The sequence below is a fragment of the Mastigoproctus giganteus genome, chromosome 2 (genome assembly GCF_048544385.1).
Source record: "Mastigoproctus giganteus isolate SK-2022 chromosome 2, ASM4854438v1, whole genome shotgun sequence".
In the NCBI taxonomy this organism is placed as follows: Eukaryota; Metazoa; Arthropoda; class Arachnida; order Uropygi; family Thelyphonidae; genus Mastigoproctus; species Mastigoproctus giganteus.
This window is the reverse complement of record NC_143576.1, coordinates 216,667,690-216,693,452: the sequence shown is the minus strand read 5'-3', so window position 1 is coordinate 216,693,452 and position 25,763 is coordinate 216,667,690. Positions and strand designations below refer to the sequence as shown.

Below are 25,763 nucleotides of genomic sequence, written 5' to 3'. Positions count from 1 at the left end.
AGAGAGAGAGAGAGAGAGAGAGAGAGAGAGAGAGAGAGAGAGAGAGAGAGAGAGAGAGAGAGAGAGAGAGAGAGAAAGAGAAGAGAGAGAGAGAGAGTCAGAAATAGAAGGAAATCACCAAGAAAGAGAAGAATGATGATATCCAGCTCAGGACCCTGGGTGTGCCAAGCCCATACTCACCAGATGTGAGCCCCTGGGGGTAAATTTTAATCTCATCCATTAATACATAAGCAGTTGGGATTTACGTTCCAGCATTTTAGGTTTCTGATCTTTCTATTGTCATTTCAACCTCGGAAATATAGGGTGATCTGTTTGTTATTTGGTTTTTAGGAGCTTTAGCAACTAAGGCCATATTGCTCTGGGATATGTGGTGGTCATTCCCTGACCTTTCTGCATCCTCCGTATTTGGTGGTGATGGGTTCAAACCCCGGTCTAATCAAGAAGCGTGTGCTATGCACTGCTGCTCCTTCCCACCTGGCTACGGAGGCACCTATAGGGTGATCTATAACATTAATATAGTAAAACATTAATTATGGTTACTACAATATTAAGGGAAGTTGCTATGCCAAACACATTCAAACAATATGGCAGCCAAATATTAATCTAAAATTCTGATAATAGGTTGTTTTTTTTTCACATTGAATATGCAAGTCATCCTGAATGAATTTTAATTGGTAAACAAGCACATTATTTGAATTACCAACACTGACAACTGCATGATGCAGTGAAATGCATTAGTTTTCTCCATAATCTCTGGAAGCTGCTGCGAGTGGAGTTTTTTTTTTTTTTTTTCTGAAACTATTCCGAAAGCACTCATTGTTACAAAGGGAAAGGGGAGTTCAAGGAAAGCCATTGGCAGTCTTCTCTATTTCAAGACAATGAAGAAATAGAAGTTTGTCTTTGTAATACTCTGTCTGTTATGGATGTTTAATAGTAAGTTCCTCTTATGTTTATTTTCTGTCATATTTTGGAATAGAATTTTTAAATATTCAGTATATTTATTTGTAATTGGTCACAGGCATAGCATGGAAACATGTAGTGATTGAATTCTAAAAACTGAAGTTAGTTCTTATTTCTCCCAATGGATACCACATCATCACAATTTATAACAACTGCTCTTATTCTATAATCAGAACAATTCATAATATTGAGCTGCACTGATTTATTTACAAATCTGTAGTTTAATTTTTGTTACGGCTAAAAATTGTATCTGATATAATTATAAATTCAATTTATCAAAGATATTCACATTAAGTTTAAAAACAAATTTACCTGTCTGCAGGTCCTCCAGGTCTCACATATGTTACTACCAGAGGTCGAGAGTGCAGTCGGTCAGAACTTGCTCCACCACGTAGAGTAAAACCAAAGCTATCATCTTCTTTTTCTAACTTTATCTGAATCACTTTGGGACATACACACATGGTTTCTGCCACTGGAAATACAATTTTAATTAACTATAGTATTCATTTTGATAGGATGCAATTTAAATTTATACTGATCATAAATGACAACTATTATCAATCAATCTATCACTATTGACAGTTACTGAAAATCAAACCTTATGGAACAAATTTACAAATTATTTTCTTAAAATTATTATTATTATTATTATTATTATTATTATTATCCATATGGTGCAAGGAAGCCTGAGGCTTATGCTGCACCAGCCAAAAAAATTTCTGAGTAACCTTGAGAGAGAGAGAGAGAAAGAGAAGTAGTAGTAGTAGTAGTAGTGGCATGTGATGCAAGAAAGCAAATGTATGAGCTTATGCAGCATCAGCCAAAAAAAAAAAAAAAATCACACCATTCCCTCCAAATGCCTGTCCAGTTCCTCCTTAAATTTATTCAACCTATCAACTTCCACAACGACAGATGGAAGTTTGTTCCAGCAATTAACCACCCGCTGGCTAAAGGCAAATTTCCGCACATCCAATCTACATCTGTCTTTTCTTAATTTGAATTTATGCCCCCTTAGGTTCGTAATCTGAACAAGTGGAAGGATCCCATCAGAATTCAGTGTGCTCAATCCATTCAAGGCCTTATACACCTCAATCAGATCACCACGCAGGTGCCTAGTCTCCAGCCACTGCAATTTGCAGAACTTAAGCCTCTCTTGATAAGAGGATCCCTTCATTCCCCTCACTAATCTTGTTGCCCTTCTCTGTACACGCTCAAGTAAATCTACATCCTTCCTAAAATGAGGCCTCCAGACCTGTACGCAGCACTCAAGGCGTGGCCTGACCATTGCCTTATACAGAGGGATAATCACCTCCTTTTCCTGCTAGCAAAATTCCTATATATCGTTGACAAAACCCCATGACCTGCCCTGGCAGCCTGTCTGCATTGCTCAGAAAACTTCATATCTGCCTGCACAATTACTCCCAGGTCTTTTTCATTTTCTACCACCTTAAGTGTAGTACCACACAGTTGGTACGTTTCTCTGGGGTTACTTCTACCCATATGCAGTACTTTGCATTTGTCAAGGTTAAACTTCAGTTGCCACTTCTTATCCCATCTGCCCAAATTATCTAGATCCTGTTGCAGTAGCACACTGCCATTACTGTCATTAACAACCCTGCCAACCTTTGTATCATCTGCAAACTTTGACACTAAGCCTGATTTAGATAGCCTAACCGCATCTTACCTAAAGTAAGGTCAGGCATTTAAAAACAGTAATACCTAATAGCACTATTTTCTAAATGCTTCATTAAAAATTAACCTCCAATTATCCTATTTTAGCAACCTAACCTTATTTAATGAGGTTAGCTTACCTAAAATGGAATAATTAGAGGTTAATTTTTAATGTAGCATTTAGGAACATAATGTCATACAGATATCAATATAATGTAAAATGAACAACATATAGAAGTTGTGACTTAACACCTAACCTTATTAAGGTTACCTAAACTTATTAAATAAGATTAAGTTATCTAAAATAGGATAGAAATATGAATATTTCAGTGACAGCAACTTTTGTTACTTATTTGACATGTTGTGTACAAGACATGGCCAGCTACTAGAAAAGAGAAGAAAGGAGTGGAAATGAAGTCATTTGGAGGTCCTGCTTTTGAAAATCTAATTAAATACCTAGGTGATACTTAATTAAGTTCTCAAAAGCAGGTTCTACCTAGGTCTAGGGGGATAAACAAACATATTCAAGTTACACGGTGCACAAGCAGTACCTCCTACATGCTTGCAGGAGGTACTGTAAATTTTATGCAGTCACTATTCACTCTGCCTATTTTTGGTGAACAAAATACGCAGACTGAATAGAGAATGTAAATTTTTGGAAATTGTTTCTTATTTGCTTTACACAAGCCAAACAATTTCACTGGTACCCTTCTCTGATTACTGACCTAAGCATCTCTCTTTCTTCAAAGGTTATTCTACTTTGAAACTCACTACAGTGCCATCAACAACTCCAAGTTTCCATCACAAAACAGTTATATATAATTATAGCCTAACTAATTTTCCTTTACTTTATTAGGTTCTACCCTCATATGTAGCACTGTGATTATAAATCAGAGTCCTTCACACCAAAGAAAAATCTGGTAAATAATGTGAGGAACTTTTATGGCCTTTTTCATACTGTGGCCGAGTTAATTTATCTCAGGTAAGGATACCATAGTTTTCAGGGTAAAAACTATGGTACCCTCAGCTGAGATCAATTAATTCAGCCATGGTGTGAAAAAGACCATAAAAAGTTCCTTACAATATTTATAGGATTCAAATCCAGGCTTTTTCTATGGTGTGAGAGGTATGTGATTTATAACCACTGTGCTACATGTGAGGGCCTAAAGGAAAACCAGTTAGGCTATAATTACATACAAATTTGTATAACCATTTTGTGATGGAAAATTGGAGTGTAGTGAGTTTCAAAGTAGAATAACCTTTGAAGAAAGAGAGATGCTTAGGTCGGTAATCAGAAAAGGGTATCGGTGAAACTGCTTGACTTGCGTAAAGCAAATAAGAAACAATTTCCAAAAGTTTGCTGACTTGCAAGACTCTACTACCACCAATAGCATAGCCAGGGTAGGGTCAGCAGGTACACTGTACCCCTGACACTGAAATCTGGTATTGTGAGCTTTTTTAAAATACAAATGGCCATTTTTTGTGAATGTACCTACTGAAAAAAAATCCTGGCTACTACTCTGTAACAGGAGCATATTTCTTCTTAAAAAGCAGAAATCCATCAGAAATTGAAAACCCGGCCAATACTTATTTAAAATTACACTGAGTTGGCTTAGCATTAGCAATACTTACCTAATACCTACTGAGGCCACCTTTTGCCTGTAATATAGCCTGTACATGTCTTGGCATGGACTTTACAAGGTGATACATGGTGTCCTGTGGTAGAGCTATTCATGTGTTGCACAACAGATCCAGTAATGCCCATGCATTGTCACATGGATGGTCATATCATCAAATGACCATTTTCAGTAGGTTCCAAATATATTCAAGTGGGCTGAGATTGAGTGAGTTGAGTTAGGCAGCCTGGGAGGATTGAGAATTCATCATCATGTTTTTGATAATGAATACTGCCTTGTCGATAGATGCCAAAATTGTTTGGATACACTGTCATCAAGGGGTGTACTTGGCTGGTGATGACAGAAAGATATGTGTTCCCACTGAGTTGTTGATTAACAGTGCTCAGAAGATCCAGGGCATGCCAGGGCATATCTCAAAACCATAAAACCTCCTCCAGTTGGCCAAACACCAACAGTACATCCAGGTGCCATGGTCTCATGTTGTCTCCAAACATGAACATGCCCATCAGCATAATAGTTGGAAACTAGATTCATCAGACCAGGTGACAGATTTCCACGTTAGTGGCCAGGGGTAGTGCTAACATGCCCATGCACAACACAGTTTTTTGTCTCTTACAGTGGGCATGAATACTTGTGACAACCATCAACTGCTATAACCTATATGATATGTACAGCACAGTGTCCACATGGATAGAAAAGTGGGCAAAACCCCCAGGGGGGGGCCCACAGGTCATGTAACACTAAGTCCATATGGATATTAGCCTTCTTATCCTACATTGTACTGGGTGGTTTGCTGGGCCACTGTACTGCTACGTTACAAGATGAGACAACACTCTCCAGAGGTATTGACCACATGTGACTTTTGTTTGATTGATTGATCACTGTTAGGCAAGTCAAGGTAGATTTGCCACAGTGAAAAATGGGAGCACTTAACCATTTTAACTGCTGTGGAGATACTGGAACTTGCATGTCTTGCCCCCACAATCATTACACGTTTGAAGTTGGAAAGATCTCAAGGCTGACCATTCTTCCTTACAGATCTCAAAAACTAATCACTGATATGATCTTATATCAGCCATTGCCAAGTTTGTGCCTTAACCAATGTTATTAGTATTAGTAATGGCAGCATGGTGCAAGAAAGTCTATGGCTTATGCTGCACCAGCCAAAGAAAAAAAAAACCAAATAAAACAATGATTAAAAAATAAAATAATAATAATAATTAATAAAAGAAAAGGAAATTAAACCTATCATCCTATGCACTTCCCTCACCCAAAGGTACTATCCAGATGACCTTTGAATTTCCCCAAATGGGCCTCTATCACCCATGTAGGCAACTTATTCCAGTAATTTATAACCCGCTGGCTAAAATAAAACTTCCTGCAATCCAATCTAAACATTTCCCCCCTGTAACTTGAATTTATGTCCCCTAGTTCTAGCATCATTTATAATCTTGAAAATTTCATCCTCATTCATTTTACTGATGCCTCTCAGAGCCTTAAACACCTCAATCAAATCTCCTCTAAAGTGTCTAGTTTCCAAGCTCTGCAACCCACATATTTGAAGTCTTTCTTCATAAGGACACCCTTTTGCCAATCTCACCAGGCGAGTTACCCATCTTTGCACCCTTTCAAGAAGCTCAATGTCTTTCTTTAGATGCGGTCTCCATGCTTGAACACAGTATTCCAAGTGTGGTCTAACAAAAGCCTTATGTAATGGGATTATCACGTCCCTATCTCTACTTGCAAAAGTTTGATAGATCATCAATAGGACACCATAGGCCTTCCTTGCAACCTGTTTACAATGTTCAGAGAATTTCATGTCTGACCATATCATAACACCCAAGTCCCTTTCCTCCAGTACTGGGTTTAGTTGAACTCCACCAAGTGAATAAGTTATTTTGGGATTACTGTTTCCCAGGTGTAATACCTTACATCTTGTTGGATTAAAGCATAGCTGCCATTTTTCTGACCATTCCTGAAGTCTATCTAGATCTCTCTGAAGAAGCTCAGCTTGACAGTGATCATTAACTACTCTACCAATTTTAACATCATCTGCAAATTTAGACATCACGCCCTCTATCCCTTCATCAACGTCGTTTATGAAAATTAAAAACAACAGTGGTCCTAATACTGATCGTTGGGGAACCCCACTTCTTACATCAACCCAATCTGAGAAATAGCCATTTATCACAACCCTCTGCCTCCTGCCCTGAAGCCATCCTGCTATCCATCTAAGGATTTTCCCAGTGATTCCAACCTGTTCCAGCTTATAAAGCAACCGCTCATGTGGGACTGAGTCAAAAGCTTTGCTGAAATCTAAATAAACAATGTCGAAATTATTCCCTAAATCCAGCTCGTGAGTGACCCTTTCAAAATAGCGGACCAGATTTGTTAAACATGATTTTCTCTTTACAAAACCATGCTGAGTATCCTTGAGAATTTCAATTCTATCCAAATGATCCTGAATTCCACCCTTGATCATTGCCTCCATGATTTTCCCTACCACTGAAGTCAGACTGACAGGTTGATAATTTCCCACTTCACTCTTAGAGCCACCCTTATGTATGGGAGATACACTGGCACTTTTCCAACCCAACGGAATCTCCCCAGAGTCTAGTGATGCTTGCATAATTAGCCTCAATGGTTCAATGCACTCACTCACTGCCTCCCTTAAGATTATTAGCATTAGTAGAGGCATTTGATGCAAGAAAGCAAGCTTATGCAGCATCAGCCAACAAAAATAAATAATAATAATAAATAAATAAATAAAAAATAACCACTTCACCCCTCTGTTCGTTCGAAATACCTGTCCAGCTGAGCCTTAAACTTATTTAGGCTATCACCTTCCACGACAAGGGATGGAAGTCTATTCCACCAACCAACCACCCGCTGGCTAAAGGCAAATTTCCTCACGTCTATCCTACATCTGTCTTTTCTCAATTTGAATTTATGCCCTCTCAGGTGATTATTCTGAGCAAGAGGAAGAATCCCATCAGCATTGAGCATGCTCAAACCATTCAAGGCTTTATACACCTCTATCAGATCACCTCGTTGGTGCCTAGTCCCCAGACACTGTAATTTGCAAAACTTAAGCCTTTCTTCGTAAGAGCACCCCTTTGTTCCATTCACTAATCTTGTTGCCCTTCTCTGTACTCGTTCCAGCATCTCTACATTCTTCTTGAAATGAGGCCTCAAGACCTGTATACAGTACTCTAAGTGTGGCCTGACCATTGCCTTATACAAGGGAATAATCACCTCCTTATCCCTGCTAGAAAAATTCCTATATATCATCGACAATACACCATGAGCTACTCTTGCAGCCCGTCTGCACTGTCAGAAAACTTCATATCTGCCTGCACAACCACCCCCAGGTCCCTTTCATTCTCTACCACTGTCACTGTAGTACCACAGAGTTGATACATTGCTCTGGGGTTGCTGTTTCCCATATGTAGTACTTTACATTTGTCAATGTTAAACTTCATTTGCCACCTCTCAGCCCATCTGCTCAACCTTTCCAGATCCTGTTGCAGTAGCATAGTGTCAGTAGTGTCCTTGACAACCCTGCCAACCTTCGTATCGTCTGCAAACTTGGACATTAAGCTGGATATACCATCATCAATATCATTTATAAATACAGAAAACAATAATGGACCCAATACTGAACCCTGAGGGACTCCACTAATAACATTAGTCCACGATGAGCAGTGTCCATTGATTACCACTCTGTCTTCTCCCCCTCAACCACCCCTTTATCCATAGCAGCAATTTGCCTCCAATGCCACACTGCTCCAATTTGTGCAGCAGTCTTCCATGTGCAATAGTATCAAAAGCCTTTCTAAGATCCAAGTATATAATATCAAAATTATTCCCTGCATCCAGTTCTTTTGTGACTGCATCATAGTATCCAATCAAATTGGTCAGGCAAGACTTCCCCTTAACAAAACTATGCTGTGTCTGAGCTATAACTGAAGTCTTGTCTAGATGATCCTGCAGCGCTTCTTTAAATAGTGCCTCCATTAATTTTCCAGGAACCGAAGTTAAACTAACAGGTCTATAATTACTTGTGTCGCCCTTTGATCCTCCTTTGTGAATTGGGGTCACATTTGCACATCTCCAGTCCATGGGTACTTCCCCTGAGTCCAAGGAAGCTCTCATAATTATGGCTAAGGGTTTGCTTACTTCCTTTGCTGCCTCCTTTAATATAACTGGATAGATCCCATCCACCCCAGGTGCCTTTCTTGTATTTATCTTCAACAATTTCTCCTCCACTTTACTCTCAGTTATTACAAGATTCTCTAGCTTACTGCCAAAGTTGAATACACCCCTCGCTGAATAACTCCTCATGTGTGAATGTCGATGCAAAATATTCATTCAGTTTGTTAGCTACCTGAGCAGGATCATCAACAGTTGACCCATCAATATCAAGTGGACCAATCTGATTCATCCCCTTCCTTCTAGAGTTTACATATGTAAAGAATTCTTTGCTGTTTTTCTTTGTATCCCTTGCCAAATATTTCTCATAATCTGCCTTCGCCTGCCTATAGGGTATATTCCATCAACTCCAGGAGCCTTACTGGCCTGTAGGCTTGAAAGTTTTTTCATTAAATAATCTGGCGAAATTTCAGTATCATTAATTACATATTTTTCAACTTTGCTCCCACAATTTCCCATTGCCACAAAAGGTTTTTCATTTGTAAGTATCGATGCAAAATAACTGTTGAGTTCATCTGCAACTGGTGTATTTAATACTATCCTCTTTCCCTTACGTAAAGGTCCGATCTGGTTTGTCCTGCTCTTCTTGGCATTTATATATGTGAAGAATTTCTTATCCCCCCTCTTTGCTCTGTTTGCTAGTGCTTTCTCATAAACTGCCTTTGCCTGTCGAACCTTTTCTGTGGCTCTATTACAGATCATCTTGTAACTGTTATAGGCTTCAGTACTTTTTATTACTCTGTAACCTTTCCATTCAGAAATTTATTAGAGTAGTCAATGCTTACACAAGGGAATGTTGCTAATGCAAAGCCAATTCAGTGTATTTGGTTCCATTCAATCGAGAACTTTAGTCACAAATATTTTCCATTCATTTTCTTATGTTACTTTAAAGGTTATATTCTGAGTGCATATACAGGTGGAAGAGAGGAGGATTTGTGAAAAGATATTTATATTTTGATAATAAAAAATGACTACAAGTTTGCAGAGGTTTATTGCATTGTGATGAAAAAATTTGATAAATTAATTACCAATACTCATATACCCTTTACTCTTGCTTCTATCTACCCCCCCCCCCCCCTCACCCAATACAATTTTTGCATATGCCTCTGTTCCTAATTCCTGGACGAGATTTTGCTTTTGTAGGGAATACTGCAGAATAAAATTTAAATATTTGATAGAAATTTAAAATTAGTAGTTATTGTTAAAAACTGGTGAATTTGCAAGATTACTTCCTGCTTAATTAACACACAGCTTGAAAATAGTAATAGTCATATAGCGCAAGGAAGTCAGAGGCATTTGCTGCACGGCCGAAAAAAAAAAAAAAAAGAAGTAGAATAATGATATGCTGAAAGAGAAAACAAAGTCCTGAAAAATACTTTACAAACATTTCTTCTTCTTCCTCCATGGGCAAAAGTACATAGAAAAATTTTTGTCATAAACAAATGGCATTGACATTCGTTCTTCTTCTTTTTTTTTTAATATAAAAAGCAGAGTCGGCAAGTCGACTTTCTGTTGCATTAAATAATCATTGAAAGTGGTCGATTCGGGCCGACACAGCAAGGAATGACGCGAGCATCGATTAAGACCGTCTGCATGCCAAAACACAGTGTCGTTTTTGTCACTGTATCTACGATTCAACATATACGAATTAATCATTTGAATGACATCGACGAACGACTATGTGTTGCATTCTGCCAATCTTTTTTTATTTAAACATTTTGATAAAATCTCTATTGGAGCAACTTGCTTATATTGTCCAGACGATTAATTCGGGACTATTGAATTTTTTTAGATGCCACAACGAGAGCAACACCATAGTACTTTTGATGTAATACCGACATCATAATCGATGTCCATTCTGTCGCTTCCTAGAATTTTCATTCTTCCTCGAGTGCATTCCCCTGATGATCATTTAATGGTCACCAATATCGATCAAAGAAAAAGAAAAAAAAAAAAAAAAAAACGAAAAGAAAATTTTCGGATAAAGCTCAACAGCCAAAAAAAACAAAAATCACGAATTTGCACAATAATTCAACGTTTCTTTGAAAATATTTAAAACTTCTTTTATTCATTAAAATAAACCTTCTATTTTAAAGAATAAGAACATCAAACCAGCCGGATTATTAGTTCTGTTCAATAAAAAATTAATCTGTTACCTAAATTGAATAATATGTTTTGTTTTTTTTTTTGCCAAAACATGGTGGTAATAATAAATAAATGAGGGTGAGGCCCCAGGTACGGGCTAAGAGGTTTAAATCTTTCCCATGATCAAAATAATGCGTACTGGGTTTTTTTTTTTTTTAACTGCTACATGATGGTTAATGATTTTCCTCAGAACACAGTTTAAGCCCTTTAACTCATATATCGCCTCCCACCCCTTTAGAAAATTATGGAACCACCCCTGGTGGTACATTAATAATTTTCAAAGCATTAATAATTTAATTACTAAATGAAGTGTAGCAGATAATTACCAGAATAATTATCAAGCCATCGGAGACGATTTTGGTTTATTTATTACACACACAAAAGACTGAAATTGAATTTCTTTATTATCAGCTCATCATAATTTTTTTTTTTTTTTTTTTACAATGATACTATATAAACAATATACAAACGCTTGAGAACCGTTTCAGAGCTGGAACAGAAAATAATTTTTAATCTGAAGAAAAATATTTTAAACAAATATTTTTGTTTAAAATATTTGGGAGAGGGTTGATATGTGCCTTAGGTCTATCTCTTTATGAGGAGAGGGATATAGGGTGAACAGAAAGAAGGGTTACATTGTGGTTCTCTTCCTTTCTCCCCTGTCATTTATTATACAAAATGCTTCTATCTCTATGCATCTCGGTTTTCTCCCTCACGAGAACAACTCAATAAAAGAGAGTGGTGAGGGATAGGTTTCAATTTCCCTGTAGTGGTAGAGAAAATAAAATAGGCAGCACTCCACTTCTCGGCGTGTGGACATTCACCATTGAGACGAAGGTGGCGCCGGAAAGAGAAAGCAGTATTGACAGATGACGCTAATAAACTTCTCTGGAGTTGGCTTTTGTCTAAACAACTTTATTCAAGCAGACGATAGGCTACCGAAAATCCGTCCCTCTTAGTCATTCAACAAGTCGCTCCTGATACTTCATTTTGATTACTGGATCGTGTCTTTGCCAAGGGTTCTTAATATAATTTTTTATTCAAGTATAAAAAAAAAAAAAAAAAACCAAAAGACATATATATACAAAGGCAAAAATAAGACATAATTTATTTAATTTCCTCCAAACTTATATTGCTTTAAATTAAATTAAAATTGCCGTTTTAATTAATTAATATTAGATCAAAATAGCGTCAAAAATAAAAATGTACAAGGTTTCACTTCCCTTTTCCCTACTGTGAGGCTAAATTCAAAAGCATCTCAAATTACGGATGTTCGTACTAACTTTGTGGTACCTCAAAAAGCAGTCTCATAACAACAACACTAGCTCGATATAGAGAAAGGGTTTCATAACCTTATCAATTTTTATGCTAGGGAATAAATTAGGTTATCCCAGTCTCCGGAGATATCTGACAAAATCGAGGAAATGAACCAGAAAGTTGAGATAGGAAAATAAACTTATAGTTAGGAAGACTGTGTTATCTCAGGAAGGCGAGAGAAAGAGCTTGTCTTGTGTGTAATGAATCGTGTGTACATGCACTGATTGTTGTTTCTCATTTATAAAAATCGCTAATGGAAGAACTGTATTATGTCGTGCGTTTTCATTTATTCTCTAACAGTAGGAATTCTTTTTCTTTCATTTGGTTTTTTTTTTTTTTTTTTTGAGTTCGCCTGCTTTTATTCTTCATATTAAAATGACCTTAGTTTTTTAAAAAAAGCAGATCACCTTACAAGGTCTTAGACCAAGGCAGGTAATTTTAATAATTTTATTGCTTGAAGAAAACAGCGGGCATGGTTTAATAACTAAAAACTGACACCACTGATTTAATTGAGTTTATTCTTTTTCTTCCCCTCCCCCATTCGACATTAGATGCTCCAAAACTGACTTTTAAGAAGTAACAGTGGCGTTGCCAGGGTAGGGTCAGCAGGCATATTGTTATTATTATTATCAGCCATATGGTGCACCAGCCAAAAAAATAATAATAATAAATATTTGAGTTACCCTGAGAGAGAGAGAAAGAGACAAAAGTAGAAGAGAATCACCAAGAAAGAGAAGAATGATGATATCCAGCTCAGGACCCTGGGTGTGTCAAGCTCATACTCACCAGATGTGACCCTCCTGACGCCGAAATCTAGTATTATGTCGCTTTTTTAGAAAGAAAATATTTTTTTTTTTGTGAATGTACCTGCCGACAAAAAAATCCTGAGTACTCCACTGAGCAGCAAGCTACAAAAAACGCGCTAACCAAAACAGAGCGTGTGGCATAATCGCCCGGCATGGCTGATCAGGCAATAGTCAGATCTGCTGGCCCTTTAGTCTGGCAAAACTGAGTTATTATTATTAGTCTCTTCCATATTTCGGAGAAACAATTTGACAAGTCGTTAATAGTCATGCAAAGAAACTAATGGAATCGCACGTAAGTATATTTTTGTTGAACTTAAGAAATAAGTTCGCACGTAAGTATATTTTTGTTGAACTTAAGAAATAAGTTCATGTATAATTTATCATAAATTTTCGATACTTACAAGAAGGAGGTATTTCGTATTCCACTTCTAGGATCACCTTCTCACCAGCATTTTTTAAAACGTTGATAATTTCTTCGTGCTTTAATGAACTGGTGCGGATACCATTTACAGATAAAATATAGTCACCCACGGCCAAAGAATCACTTCTGAAACATAAATAACAAAACAATCAAATAATTATGCTGATAGTTAAATTGCGGAAGAAATAAGCAATTATTGCAATATTATTCGTGTTTCTCAAGATTTTTGTGTTTGGTTATGAAGTTCTGAATTAATATGTAAGTAAATTAAAATATGTAAGCACATTTGGCTTATTTATTTTCTCTATTTGCATATAAATTCCAATATTTACATCAATGTCTGTGAAGTCAGAGTATGCAACCAATCGGAAGTATTCTAAACTACATCAATTATAACCGACATACAATATTATCAAACACAAACAAATAAATATTTTAAAAAAAAGGGGAAAAAAAGGGGGGGGGGAATTGGCAGAACTTGTACAGCGCAAAAGCATCTGTACAATTGATTATACTATAGATTATGGGTATACCTCCTGAAGAAGTGGTTCTTTTGCTTGAATCCGTCCTGAATTATTGGCGTAAATTAACATAACCTTTTTTTCACTAGCAAAAAATGAGTCTATTAAAAAACCCACACTTCTTTTGCTTGAATCCGTCCAGAATTTGTTTTTAGTTTATTTATTTACTTTTATTTATTATTTTTTATTTTATTATTTTTTTTCCCTCTCTGGAGTGGGCCCCCAGAGAAATCTGGCCCACCTTTTGGCAACATCAGGTGGTTCAGAGTCTCGTATCGAGACAGTACGTGCTCCATTGGGACTGGCCCACCTTCCCGTGGTGTGGACGAGTACCCAGAATCATCTGTCCAGGTGACTGATGCTTCTGGGTAGCCAAGAGGCCAGAACAGAACACACATAATACACACAAACCGACGTCACACACATCTGGCCCATTTGTAGTGATACCGTTCTTCACAGAGATACGAGGCGGAGATGAACTCACGTTCTAGGAGCCGCCCTTTACAAAACACATGTCCACATGGCCATGCCCGCAATGCGGTGACAAGGTGTATCCATAATCGTATTTGTGTCTGTAAATTGCGTGTGTTTTCTGCTCGATTTGCCTGTTTTGCTGGACGAAAAAAAAAACCCATTTCTGGGGAGAAGAAACCTTGCTACCTATGCCTGAGACCGACTAACTCAGCCATGGAGTGAAAAAAAGCCTTTGACTCAGTAAATCATCAACTTTTGTTGCAGAAACTCCTCGGACAATATTAGCGTCGCTGAGATGATTTTTAAACTTCCTCCAGTACAAAGTAAACCTAAACGCTAAACCTATATACCAACCTATACGCCTTACCAAGACAAATGCCCATTTTCTTGCGTATGTGACGATTTGAAGTTACAGTTATACATTTTATCAAGCGCTCTTACTCTAAAATGCTCTAGACGTCTTTGGTAATTGAAGTAATAATAAATTAACAATTACCGCTATAATTAGCATTAGCCATAAGGTGCAAGAAAGCCTCAGGCTTTTGCTGCACCAGTCAAAAAAAATTTGAGTTACCCTGAGAGAGAGAGAGAGAGAGAGAGAGAGAGAGACAGAGAGAGAGAGGGGAATCACCAAGGAAGAGATGAATGATGACATCCAGCTCAGGACCCTGGATGTTCCAAGCCCATACTCACCAGATGTGAGCCCCTGGGGTTAAATTGAATGCTATATAAAATCATTTAGGAATTCACGAACTCATCGTAATGATAAAACTGCTCGTGAAACAGCTCTTCGCACCAGCAGCTGTTTTACAGAATTTTACAATATAATGAGTACAGCACTTTATGATACTTATCTCAACAAATACCAAGAGAGTCTGTAACAAAGTAAGAGAAAAAAAAAAAAAAAGAAAGAGAAGCAAGTACAAAACTGACTTAAATACAGAATTTCTCTTTCGCCCAAATCACCAAAAACATTATACACTCCGTCGCTTTATCAAATTCTGGAAATCCGATTAAAAAAATTTCGGTTGCAGCGTAACCAGTAATGTAGATCGTTTTCAACCTCCGTATTGTCAGAAAATTTTCACCATGCTGTTGTTTAAGCGGAGCAAACAAATAGATATCGCTGTGAGCGAGGTCAGCACAATCGTCCTGTATGAGGCCTTGCGCAGTCAAGCGACAAAAGTGCAGGACATCGCAACAGCCGAGAGCATTTTCTGCGAATTAAGTCCCTGAGTTCATTCATAGGTGTGCAATACGATGCATCATTTATGGTATTCCAGAAAACGCCCCAAAACTCCTGGCAGTTCCAGAAAACAACCCTTTACCTCCCCTGCTTAATGCTACAGCCTTAAGTTTCTTTTTGGAAATAAATAATGGATACTTCCAAAATATCTATGCACCTTTGGATTAGGATTGAAGGTAATGACCGACCCACTCCAATTCATCCCTAATAACCCGGGTTTTTTATTTTTTTATTTTATGATACGTACGTTTAAAATGATGTACATTATTGATTACAATAGCAACTGATATATACCGGTGTGTGTATGTATATATATATATATTTTTTTTTTTTTATGCCAGGTCATACACTCACTGGGCAAAAAATTAGAAACCTTTATTCGTTATCTGGTATGGCCACCTTTTGCATGAATTAAAGTCCGTACACGTCGTGGCATGGATTTCACTAAGTGAAAGAGTCTAGCACCAGATTTGTCCATTTCTCCATCAGGATATTTGTCAGCTGCTGTATTGTGGTCGGTAGAGAACTGCGAGATCAACTGGATTCAGATCTGGAAAGAGGCAGCCAGGGTAGATGCTGGAAACCGTAGGAATGGTCCTCGATCCATTCGGAATTTTTTTTCGACCAGAGAACAAATTGCATGTGTTCTCAAACAGTTTCTGGGGGGGGAAACCTTGCTGTCTCCACCTGAGACCGACTAACTCAGCCACGGAATGAAAAAAGTCCATTAAAGTTCCTCGCGTCAAGTCCGTACCAATAGGACTTCCACACGCCATGTTACACACCTCCAACTGCATGAATTGTAGATAGGAGACAGGCTAGATGCTTGGCTTCATGCGGCTCACGCCACACTTTCACCCTACCAAGAACATTTAACATAAAATGCTAAATGTTCTTGTTTATACTTTCATAGCCTTCTCTACATTAGTGCAGAAAAACAAAATAACAACCAACCTATTCAACACCAGATTTGCTCCGCAATTTCCGTTCTGTTGGTTCTGTTGGTTCACTCGTCCATCTGGACAAAGAAACTGTTAAGTTGGTTAAGTTAGTGTTTCACTGAAGTATCGAAAGAAGAACGAGTAAAAATCAACTGGGAGTTAAGTCAAGACAACAAGGGAGTCATATCTCGAAAAGCAGCTTGAACTTAGGAACTGGAGCAATATCGTGGAAAAGAGCACCCCATTATTTTTTAGGGGTGTTACATAAAGCTTTTGTTGTGGCATTGTACATAGACTCCAGACCAGCGTTTCCCAAACTTTTTTAGTCACGGAACATTTGCGAAACAAGTTTAGCGGGCGCCAAAGAACTGTTTGCTAATATTTTATTACATACGACGCACTATGCATCAGGAGCATCTTTATTTCCAACACATGTAAAGCTGAAATTTAAATAACTGTCATCATACTTTCATTATGGTCTTTTAGTAGTTGGTTCCTGTTTTTTCACTTCGGATTTTTGGGAAAAAAAAAAAAAGGCTGCGATTGTTCATTCTCACTTTGAAGTGTGACAATATTGTGTTCATTTTCATCGACCACAGTTGCACTACTAGAAGTACTTTGCTTCTCGTTTTAAAATTCCTTTTTTTCCAACCACCAATCCATAATCACATATTTTAATAATAATATTTCGAAATACTAATAATTATCAAAAAAAATTATACAAGGAGGTGAGTTTAGTTATGATATCGGTTCGCTTCTTCCTCTCCTTCAACCCGTGTACTCCAGGCTAAATCGCATACGAATGGCATATTAGATCACACATTACTACTTTTTTGTAGGTTCATACTGCTTTATGCAAAGCCCGCCAAAATAAAGTGTTCCGCGGTCTATTTGATTATTATTATTATTATTATTATTAGCCATATGGTGCAAGGTAGCCTGAGGCTTATGCTGCACCAGCCAAAAAAAAATTCCCTAAGGTACCCTGAGAAAGAGAAGAATGATGACATCCAGCTCAGGACCCTGGGTTTGCCAAGCCCATACTCACCAGATGTGAGCCCCCAGGTTAAATTATTAGTCTATGCCAGTATATTAATAACTGAAAAAAAAAATTGTTAACCCCGGGGGCTCACATCTGGTGAGTATGGGCTTGGCACACCCAGGGTCCTGAGCTGGATATCATCATTCTTCTTTTTCTTGGTGATTCCCTTTTGACTCTCTCTCTCTCTCTCTCTCTCTCTCTCTTTTGGGGTAATTCGGTATTTTTTTTTTGTTTGGCTGGTGCTGCATAAGCTCAGGCTTCCTTGCACCATATAGCTAATAATAATAATAATAATAATAATAAATATTATAATGATACAAAAGTGGTACACGCTACAAATATGCAAAATTTTATTTATTTATTTTTAATTATCAATTACTATATTTTGCGGCACACTTGTTCACATCTCACGGAACACAGTTTGAGAAACGCTGCTCCAGACAATGGTGATTTTAGAAGCCATAAACTCCATGAATAAACCATTCGCTACTCTTCCCCCACCCCCAAAAAAACTTCCAAAGTTTTCCAGGAAATTATGGAAGTTTAATTTTTTTAGACGGTGTTAATCCTTATGTTTTCATTGCACTCGTTATTACTTTGTTTCAGGATTGCAGTGATCAATCGAAGTTTCATCTCCAGTCATATTTCATAAAAGAAATACCACGGAATTTTTTCTAACATGTATTTCCTGGAAAATATCGTCTACTTGCTTGTTAACGGATGTCAACATTTCGCGCTATATAAACTGACATATCTTAAGTCAACATTTCTAAGGCAAACGTTACCTCCCCCACGTCAGTTTTCTTTGCAATTCTTCTGTCTGTCATTGTCTTAATACAAAAGTGCGTAATTTTTTTTGGCCAGTGTGTGTACAATCTGGTATGAAATTTACCAGTGTAAACAGGCAGACAGAAAGGCACATGGTGTCCTATGGTTTATAGGACCTTTGCATGTAGGAGAAGGATTTCATTGTTATTCTGTATGGACGATGGTAATACAGCATTTGAAATGTTGTATTCATTTTTAGAACAAATGTCGAACGAGCTAAGGTTACGAATTTGCCTTTTTGAGGGATGAAAATGCGTGTTTCTGGCGAAACAGTCCATTGACTAACTCAACCAAGGAAAAAAGTCCATAAGAGTTCCGCCCCAAGTATTTTTCAAGGAGTGTAAAGAACAGAGGAATCATTGTACTAATTGCACTTCTACTAACTAGTAAATGCTAAATATTTCTGGATTTTTGCTTTAGTAAGTAGATCGTATGCTATTTTAGATTTGCCTTGCGCTGCATTACAAATTTAAGTAGTTTCCAGTTGGACCATTATAAAAGATAAGTACTGGTGAAAGCTAAAACTTTTTTTACAGTTAGTTGGTAGATAAAATGTGTGGGAAAATATTCCAAGATTGTTGGGTGCGAAGATGAGAACCAAAAAAGAAAGAATGAGTGAGGGGAGATCAGCCGATATGGATGTTCTGACCCCGGTTCTGAAATCAAGTATCTGACAGCTAGGAGTGAATGCAGCAGAAAAAGTACTCAAGAAGGAGGGGCGAAGATTTAAAAAAAAAATTGTCAAAAAAATGAAGAAACGCTTTCATACGGAACTGATAGTAAATTCTGTTCGCCTTGTCAACGCTCTCAGTTTTAACTGGCGGGTAGCCAGCTATATACCACTGTATTTTACCTCTCAATACCATTGTAAAGCGCACACAATGTTTATGAAAAAATCTTACAATTTGACACAGGCTTCTTTGAAAAGAAGAATTTGAAAACCCCACCACCATCAGGCTACCGTCGCGACTACCCCGTATGTAGACAAGATGGTGGCATAGGGTTTTCTTTTGTGCATGACAAAGGAATATTAATTTCCTGCTGGAAATTCCAGCATCGTGTAAGATGGTGTAAGTTTGATTTCATTTATTGTTTCGCCTAATAATTAAAACATTCGAGACAAATTTATGGGACCATTGCCCTCGCGGGTAGCACGTTTGGTATAATCACCGAGTAGAAAAGACCTGAGTTCGAATCCTGTTGATGACGCCGGGAAATTTTAGGGGCCATTTTCACAATGCGGTTGAGTTAGTTGGACTCAGCATGATTTTTCTCCCGGAAACCCGAGTTTCCGGGAGGTTTTTCGTCCGGAAAATAGGAAAATCGCCCACAGAGCGAATGCAGTTTACAGACATAATATACGAGGTGTGGTAATAAAGTTCCCGGCCTGGTATGATAAAAAGAACACAAAGTAAAGGATCTCAAAAATGGTTTTATTTTCATTCAAAATAATCACAACCTGATTGAACACACTTATCACACCGGCGCCTCTGTAGCCAGGTGGGCAGGAGCAGCAGTGCGTAGCACACGCTTCTTGATTAGACCGGGGTTTGAGCCCGTGACCACCAAATACGGAGGATGCGGAAAGGTCAGGAAATGACCACCGCATATCCCCGGAGCAATATGGCCTTAGTTGCTGATGCTCCTAAAAACCAAATAACAAACAAACTTGTTACACCGTTCTAAAAGTTTCTGAAAAGAGTCAGTGAAAGCGTTCAAAGAGATAATGTTCAGTTCGGCGGTTATGTTTTTCTTTATGTCTTCAACATAGTGAAATCTCTTTCTCCTTTCAGAGTAGTTTTCACCTTTGGAATGAGGAAGAAGTCCGCTGGTACTAGATCAAGAGATGGATGGTTGATCTTTGAATGCTATATTTCGTCAGAAATGTCTTCACAATTACGGAATGGGCGGAGGCACTGTCATGCAACAAGAACCAGTGGTCTCTCTCGAAATTTCTGCCTTAAACGCAAAATGCACTTCAATAGTCTTTGAAGCACCTCTATGTAGAACATAGCACTGACTCTCTCCTTTCAGATACAAATTCCTTGTGAATCACACCCTGTTCGTCGAAAAATATAATCAGCATCGCTTGATCTTGAACTTCTGTAAACGAAAAAAATTTTTAGGGGTTTGGTGATGATTTTAAAGTCCACTGCATGCTCTGACGCTTCGTTTCTGGTTCGTACAGAACCAGTAAGCGTTCATCTCCAGTGACAATACAGTCGACAAAATTAGGATTGTCTTGACAAGTCTGGATGAAGACTTCGCATGATGACGCCTTCGTTGCTTCTGCTCATCCGTGTCTCTGTGCGGCACAAATTTAGCAGACCTTCCTTTTCCCTAAATCTTCATGCAGAATTTGAAATCATCCCCTTATTCACATTTAACTCATCAGCCATCATTCCGAGGATCAGATAACAATATCTTGCCACAATTTCACGAACGTTTGCACTTCTGTTCTCATTTTGAGAAGCTGACAGACGCTGTTTCATGCGTTTCTGTTCCAGATTTTCCCAGTTTAACACAAAATTTCATATTCGTTCGTGGCTCCATTGAAAAATCGTGACACGGAACGATAACGCTACTAACGAAACTGGTTGTTATTTGCAACCCGTCACCGTTCTAGACAATCTCTGTACCACCATCTTGGAGGATGGTGGTACAGAGATTGTACATCTTGGAGGATGGTGGTACAGAGATTGTACCACCATCCCGCTTTCAATTCCGCTTTCATAGCTTTCCCTACTGTTGTTTTAATAGGGTTTTAGGAGCATCAGTGATTAGTCACTGATGCTCCTAAAACCCTGGAAGAAAAAACCGAGTTTCCGGGAGGAAAAACCATACTGTCCTCACCTGAGGCCGATTAACCTCAGCCACATTATGAAAAAAGGTCCATAAAAATTCTTCCCGTCATCGATGGTACTCGAACCTAGGTCTTTTCGGCCCGGTGTGGGGGAGGACGGCGATTGTACTACGAGGACAGTTCCCCCTAAATTTGGAAGAAGAGCTCTGATCCATTTAAAAATTTCAGTACTTGCTTAAAAGAGTGTTTTAGGAATCTTTATAACTAATTTTCATGTTGATGGGTTGGCTTATTTTACTATAAATAATGAATTACAGTATTACTATTTGCTAACGCGCCTGAAATGTAACAAGCTACATAAATTAACTAACTTGTCAAACGTTGAGGAAGATATATAAAACCTCACAAGAAAGCAATATAGAGAATTCGAATGTTGGTAGAACTGGATATTTTCAAGTGTCAATGTGAAACTCCATTTCGTGTCATGCCAAATTTAAGCTCGGAGAAACATGTCCATATCACTGAGAGGTAGCTACCTGGTCGCAGGCAGCACAATATGAAAAAATGGGTCGCATGTGGCCTGCGTTTCTCTATATTACCATCTAGAGGCGCATGCTTGTATGCGCCTCTAGATGGTAATATAGCATGTGCCATTTCCGTTCAAATCCGGTTGATTTCACCATACTGAGTTGGAATTTCTATCTAAAGGATGTATGGCCCATGAATTTTTTCTTGTATCACAGATCAGTTGGAGGGGGGCGAAATTACAGAATGCTAGTCATGAAACTAAAAACGACCTGCGCTATATGATCAGCAAATCCTAAGTGATATATCACGTCAAGATGGCGTGTCTTGACGAGTTAGATATGCTACATTAGAACTTCATGTGAGCTTCCATATGCAACAAGTTTCTCGACATTGTGACACTAACTTTCACTTACTCGAGCGTGCCAAAGTGTGGTAAAGTTTTTCTGAGTCACCAAGTATAGATATATTCATTTATAGCACATTGGAGATGATGTCATACTGATGCTTGGAACTATCTTACAACAGTCCCTTTCTCCATAATTCAAGAAAACTTGTTGCTATGAAACAGTTGCCAATTGGTTACAAGAGTCGTTGGCTTTCTACCAAGAGGGAGGTGACTACGTTTCTGTGTCAGTGTGCTGTGTTGTTATTTAAGAAACTGTGTCTAGACTTTAGCAGTGTAATGACTACTTTTTTTTTGCTCTTTTAATGAGGGTACAGCCATATGTTTAAAGGTAATGGATTGCGAAAGATTTATTTATACAAAATAGGGGTGGGAGGGAAAACTCCAGTTAATAACCTTTTAGGAGGACAGTCTACTTTTAAGTGAATTTTTATTTCCAAATCTTTATTAATTGTGGAATCTTTGGTTGTGGTATTATTGCAAGCAAGAGCTCCATTAAATGAATACAGGCTTTGTAAGACATTTCCCAAATTTCTGTTACAAATGAGGCTATTTTCATTAATAATGTAAAAAAACCCTAGATAAACCTACAGATTAAAATAATAAATATTGGTATCTTTTTTAGTTCTGGATATTTTAAATGATGTGCAACTCCTAACTTAGAAACTAAAGTTAAACCAGGTTTAAAATTTAATCTTCAATTCTTCAAGCAAGGCAAGAACTTTTTTTGTGCATAACATGGGCGCAATGTTTTAGTGTGAAATTATATCTACGTCACTATTTAACTACACTCGTTTTAAAAGACATAAGAAGTACCAAATGGCTGAATGCATTTTCTAGCAAAGTTTATGAAGACAGCAAAGCATTCTTATCTGTAGAAAGATTTATAGTTGCATAATCCCAAGATACTTTATTCTCATTACTACTGGCCATAACAATGCCAGTTTTCCCTAATTAATTACCCTTAATGCACATCGCCACGTAAAGGAAATCTTTAAGTGCCATCATATCACAAGGGAGTCACGGTTATGAGTTTCTCGTTCACAATCCTTTCAGTACTTCGAAACTGTTGGAAAATGCTTTTGAGGTCATTATCTTTTGCCACTAAGTTGCACTTTAGTATCACATTCGGTGGATAGAGATAACATCTCTCAATCATTTTAGACTTGGATTTTCTCTCGCACCTTTATCTTTCATAACAGCAAAGTTTAGAATAGATAAAGAGGCTGCAATTTGTATTTGCATGAGAGAATTTTATTTCCTGATCTAAAAGCTTTACGTTAATGTAAACCCATTGTATTACTTAAAAGTTTTTGGCGACTTTCCAAACTTTGAACGGAGATGGTTACCATACTTAACTGTTTTTCCTCGATTTACGATCAAAAATGTGGAAAGAAGTTTCCATCAAATCTATTAAGTACCATTTTTATTTCCCAGTGAATCAGCCATGATTACTTTAATGTGATCCTTTTATATAATTATTAACCGTATGGATTCATCTTAATTTTATTCAACACAAGTTTTATGAATTTTTTTAGTCGAAGAACTTTTCCAGACACACATCACATCATATTTAGGTATAGATGTCATCTTTTCAAAATCTCCAATCCGGAGAATGTTATTTATCAAGATCAAAGCCATAGTTTAAAACATTGTGGTACATGATACAAGTATTAAATGGTTTCGTAAGTTACATATACATTCTAAATTAATTTAACTCTTATTTATTAGAAGAAAAACGAAACAACCAGAAAATTACGGTTTTTTTTTTCTAATTTATGCATCAATCTCATTGAGAAAATGCAATGCTCCTGGAGAGACGTATATTGCTATTTATTTAAAATATATGCTTTAATTTAAGGATAAAAAAATAGCAGAGAACAAATTCAATCAATATTATATCATCTGGTGTGAAACCTCAATTTTGACCCATTATATGAAAGGATGAAACCCTATATTCTTCTACTGTCTGGAAACCTAGAAGAAGGTGTGTGTAGATTAATAATACATCTATAGAAGAATATAGCTGAACTCAGTAATGAGATATATCCGCATTATGAGAGATGGAAATGATATAGTAAAAAAAGTTAAAAACAAGTAAATTGAGGCAAAAAATTCAGGCATTATCCCTAAATTTAATTGACTATATTGTGGTACATGCACAAGCAATTAAATGTTAAACTAAATAGTAATAATTCATGGCTTAAAACAAAAAAAAAAAAAAAAAAAAAAGAAGAGCAAAAAGCAACGACTTTTATGAACGATTCGAGAAAATTTCGTTTCTGCGCATCCATCACATTACCCATTCATTTCTCCAAAGAGCACATGGCAACAAACATAATATCCAGTGCTTCAGCTACAATATACGGTATGTGGTGGCCTATGTGATATGTATGAAAAATATAAATAATAATTATCGGATTTCAATAGGTTCGATTTTAATGAAATTTAGGAAGGATGGACCAATAAATTCAAACAGGTGAAATATAAAATTTCATGAAAATCCACCAACGTCTAGTTATTACATGCAGATGGATTGATGGGCATAAAAAATAATAATTTCCAGATTTTTATTGGTCTGACTATAATGAAATTTGGGATTGATCAACAAATCGTTCTAAAAGCGCGAAATATAAAATTTCATTGAAATCTGTCCACTAGGAGTCGAATTATTACATGAGGACGGACAAATAGCCAAATAGTTCGAGAAATTTTTTTTTGAAAAGCCCAAACATAAAATTTCATGAAAGTCCATCTACTAGGAATCGAGTTACTCGTATTACACGCAGAAGGAAGGACGTGGTGAAGAAAACAGACTCATTTTGCATATATACTAATATATTAGCAGGCAATAATATTTATGTTCACCTCAAAATAGAATGAAAATGTTTTCGCTTCTTACGACCCAGAGAAATTACAACAAAACATGGAGCCCAAACATAACATGCTTAAGCCAGAAGACTCCGGATAGAAATTGTAGTTACTCTAATTACTGTAGAAGTTGTGGTTACTCTAATTACAGTGCTCGTTGTAAAATTCTTTTTTACTTATTTTTTCTTTCAAAGTAGCATTTAAAATTCTAATGAAATTTACTTCAGTAATGTTTTTATGATAAGAAATTATTTCGTTTACTAATAATAAGCAAGTTGTTGAAAAAAAAAGCACCTCCAAGTATTTGAAAATTACGTGCCCTAAAAAAAACAATGTCTGGCATTGCTGAACAACTTTAACCCAAACATGTGAAAGGTGTCTGATACCATTAGTAACCTTGATTTATTGAAGCATGGCGGGGAAGCGATCTACTGTTGTCCGAAAGCGTTGACCTCTGAGTATCTCCTTCACCTGGAGAACAAAACCAATGTCACACGAATTCTAAGGTTTGGAGAATTGAGGAAGACGAGTGCCTAATGATATTCCATTATTATCGTTGCCGCGAACCTTGACAACACCAGCCACGATACCGCTTTGTCGTGCAAGATGATTGGCACAGTTTCCAGAAAATGTTGAAGATTTTGTTGTATTGCTGGACGCAAATGCATTTCAAGAAACATGTAGTAGCATTATTATTATCTTTATTTTCTCCTAAGAGACACCCGCTTACAGCTATTAACCAGGGGGTGCACATTCATATATACAAATATAATTTATATACATAATTATCTATTTATAATTTGCCATAGCATATGGCAGGAAAATGTTGGCTTGTGGAACAGCATGACACATGAGCATTCTGACTCTTGCATTCGTATTCCATTTTCTACATTGGTAATCTGGCGCCTCCGTAGCCAGGTGGGAAGGAGCAGCAGTG

At 37.3% G+C, this 25,763-nt stretch overlaps 1 protein-coding gene across 1 annotated transcript in view; it reads right to left on the bottom strand.

Moving 5' to 3' along the window:
- LOC150090087 (glutamate receptor-interacting protein 2-like) overlaps window positions 1-25,763 on the bottom strand; it is a 113,013-nt gene that overhangs the window by 45,652 nt on the left and 41,598 nt on the right. Inside the window, exons 5-6 of the mRNA XM_090389756.1 lie at window positions 13,150-13,295; window positions 1,273-1,432 (exon numbers count right to left, since the gene is read on the bottom strand). Coding sequence (XP_090245882.1) covers window positions 1,273-1,432; window positions 13,150-13,295 — 306 coding nt within the window. The remainder of the gene's footprint in view (window positions 1-1,272; window positions 1,433-13,149; window positions 13,296-25,763) is intronic.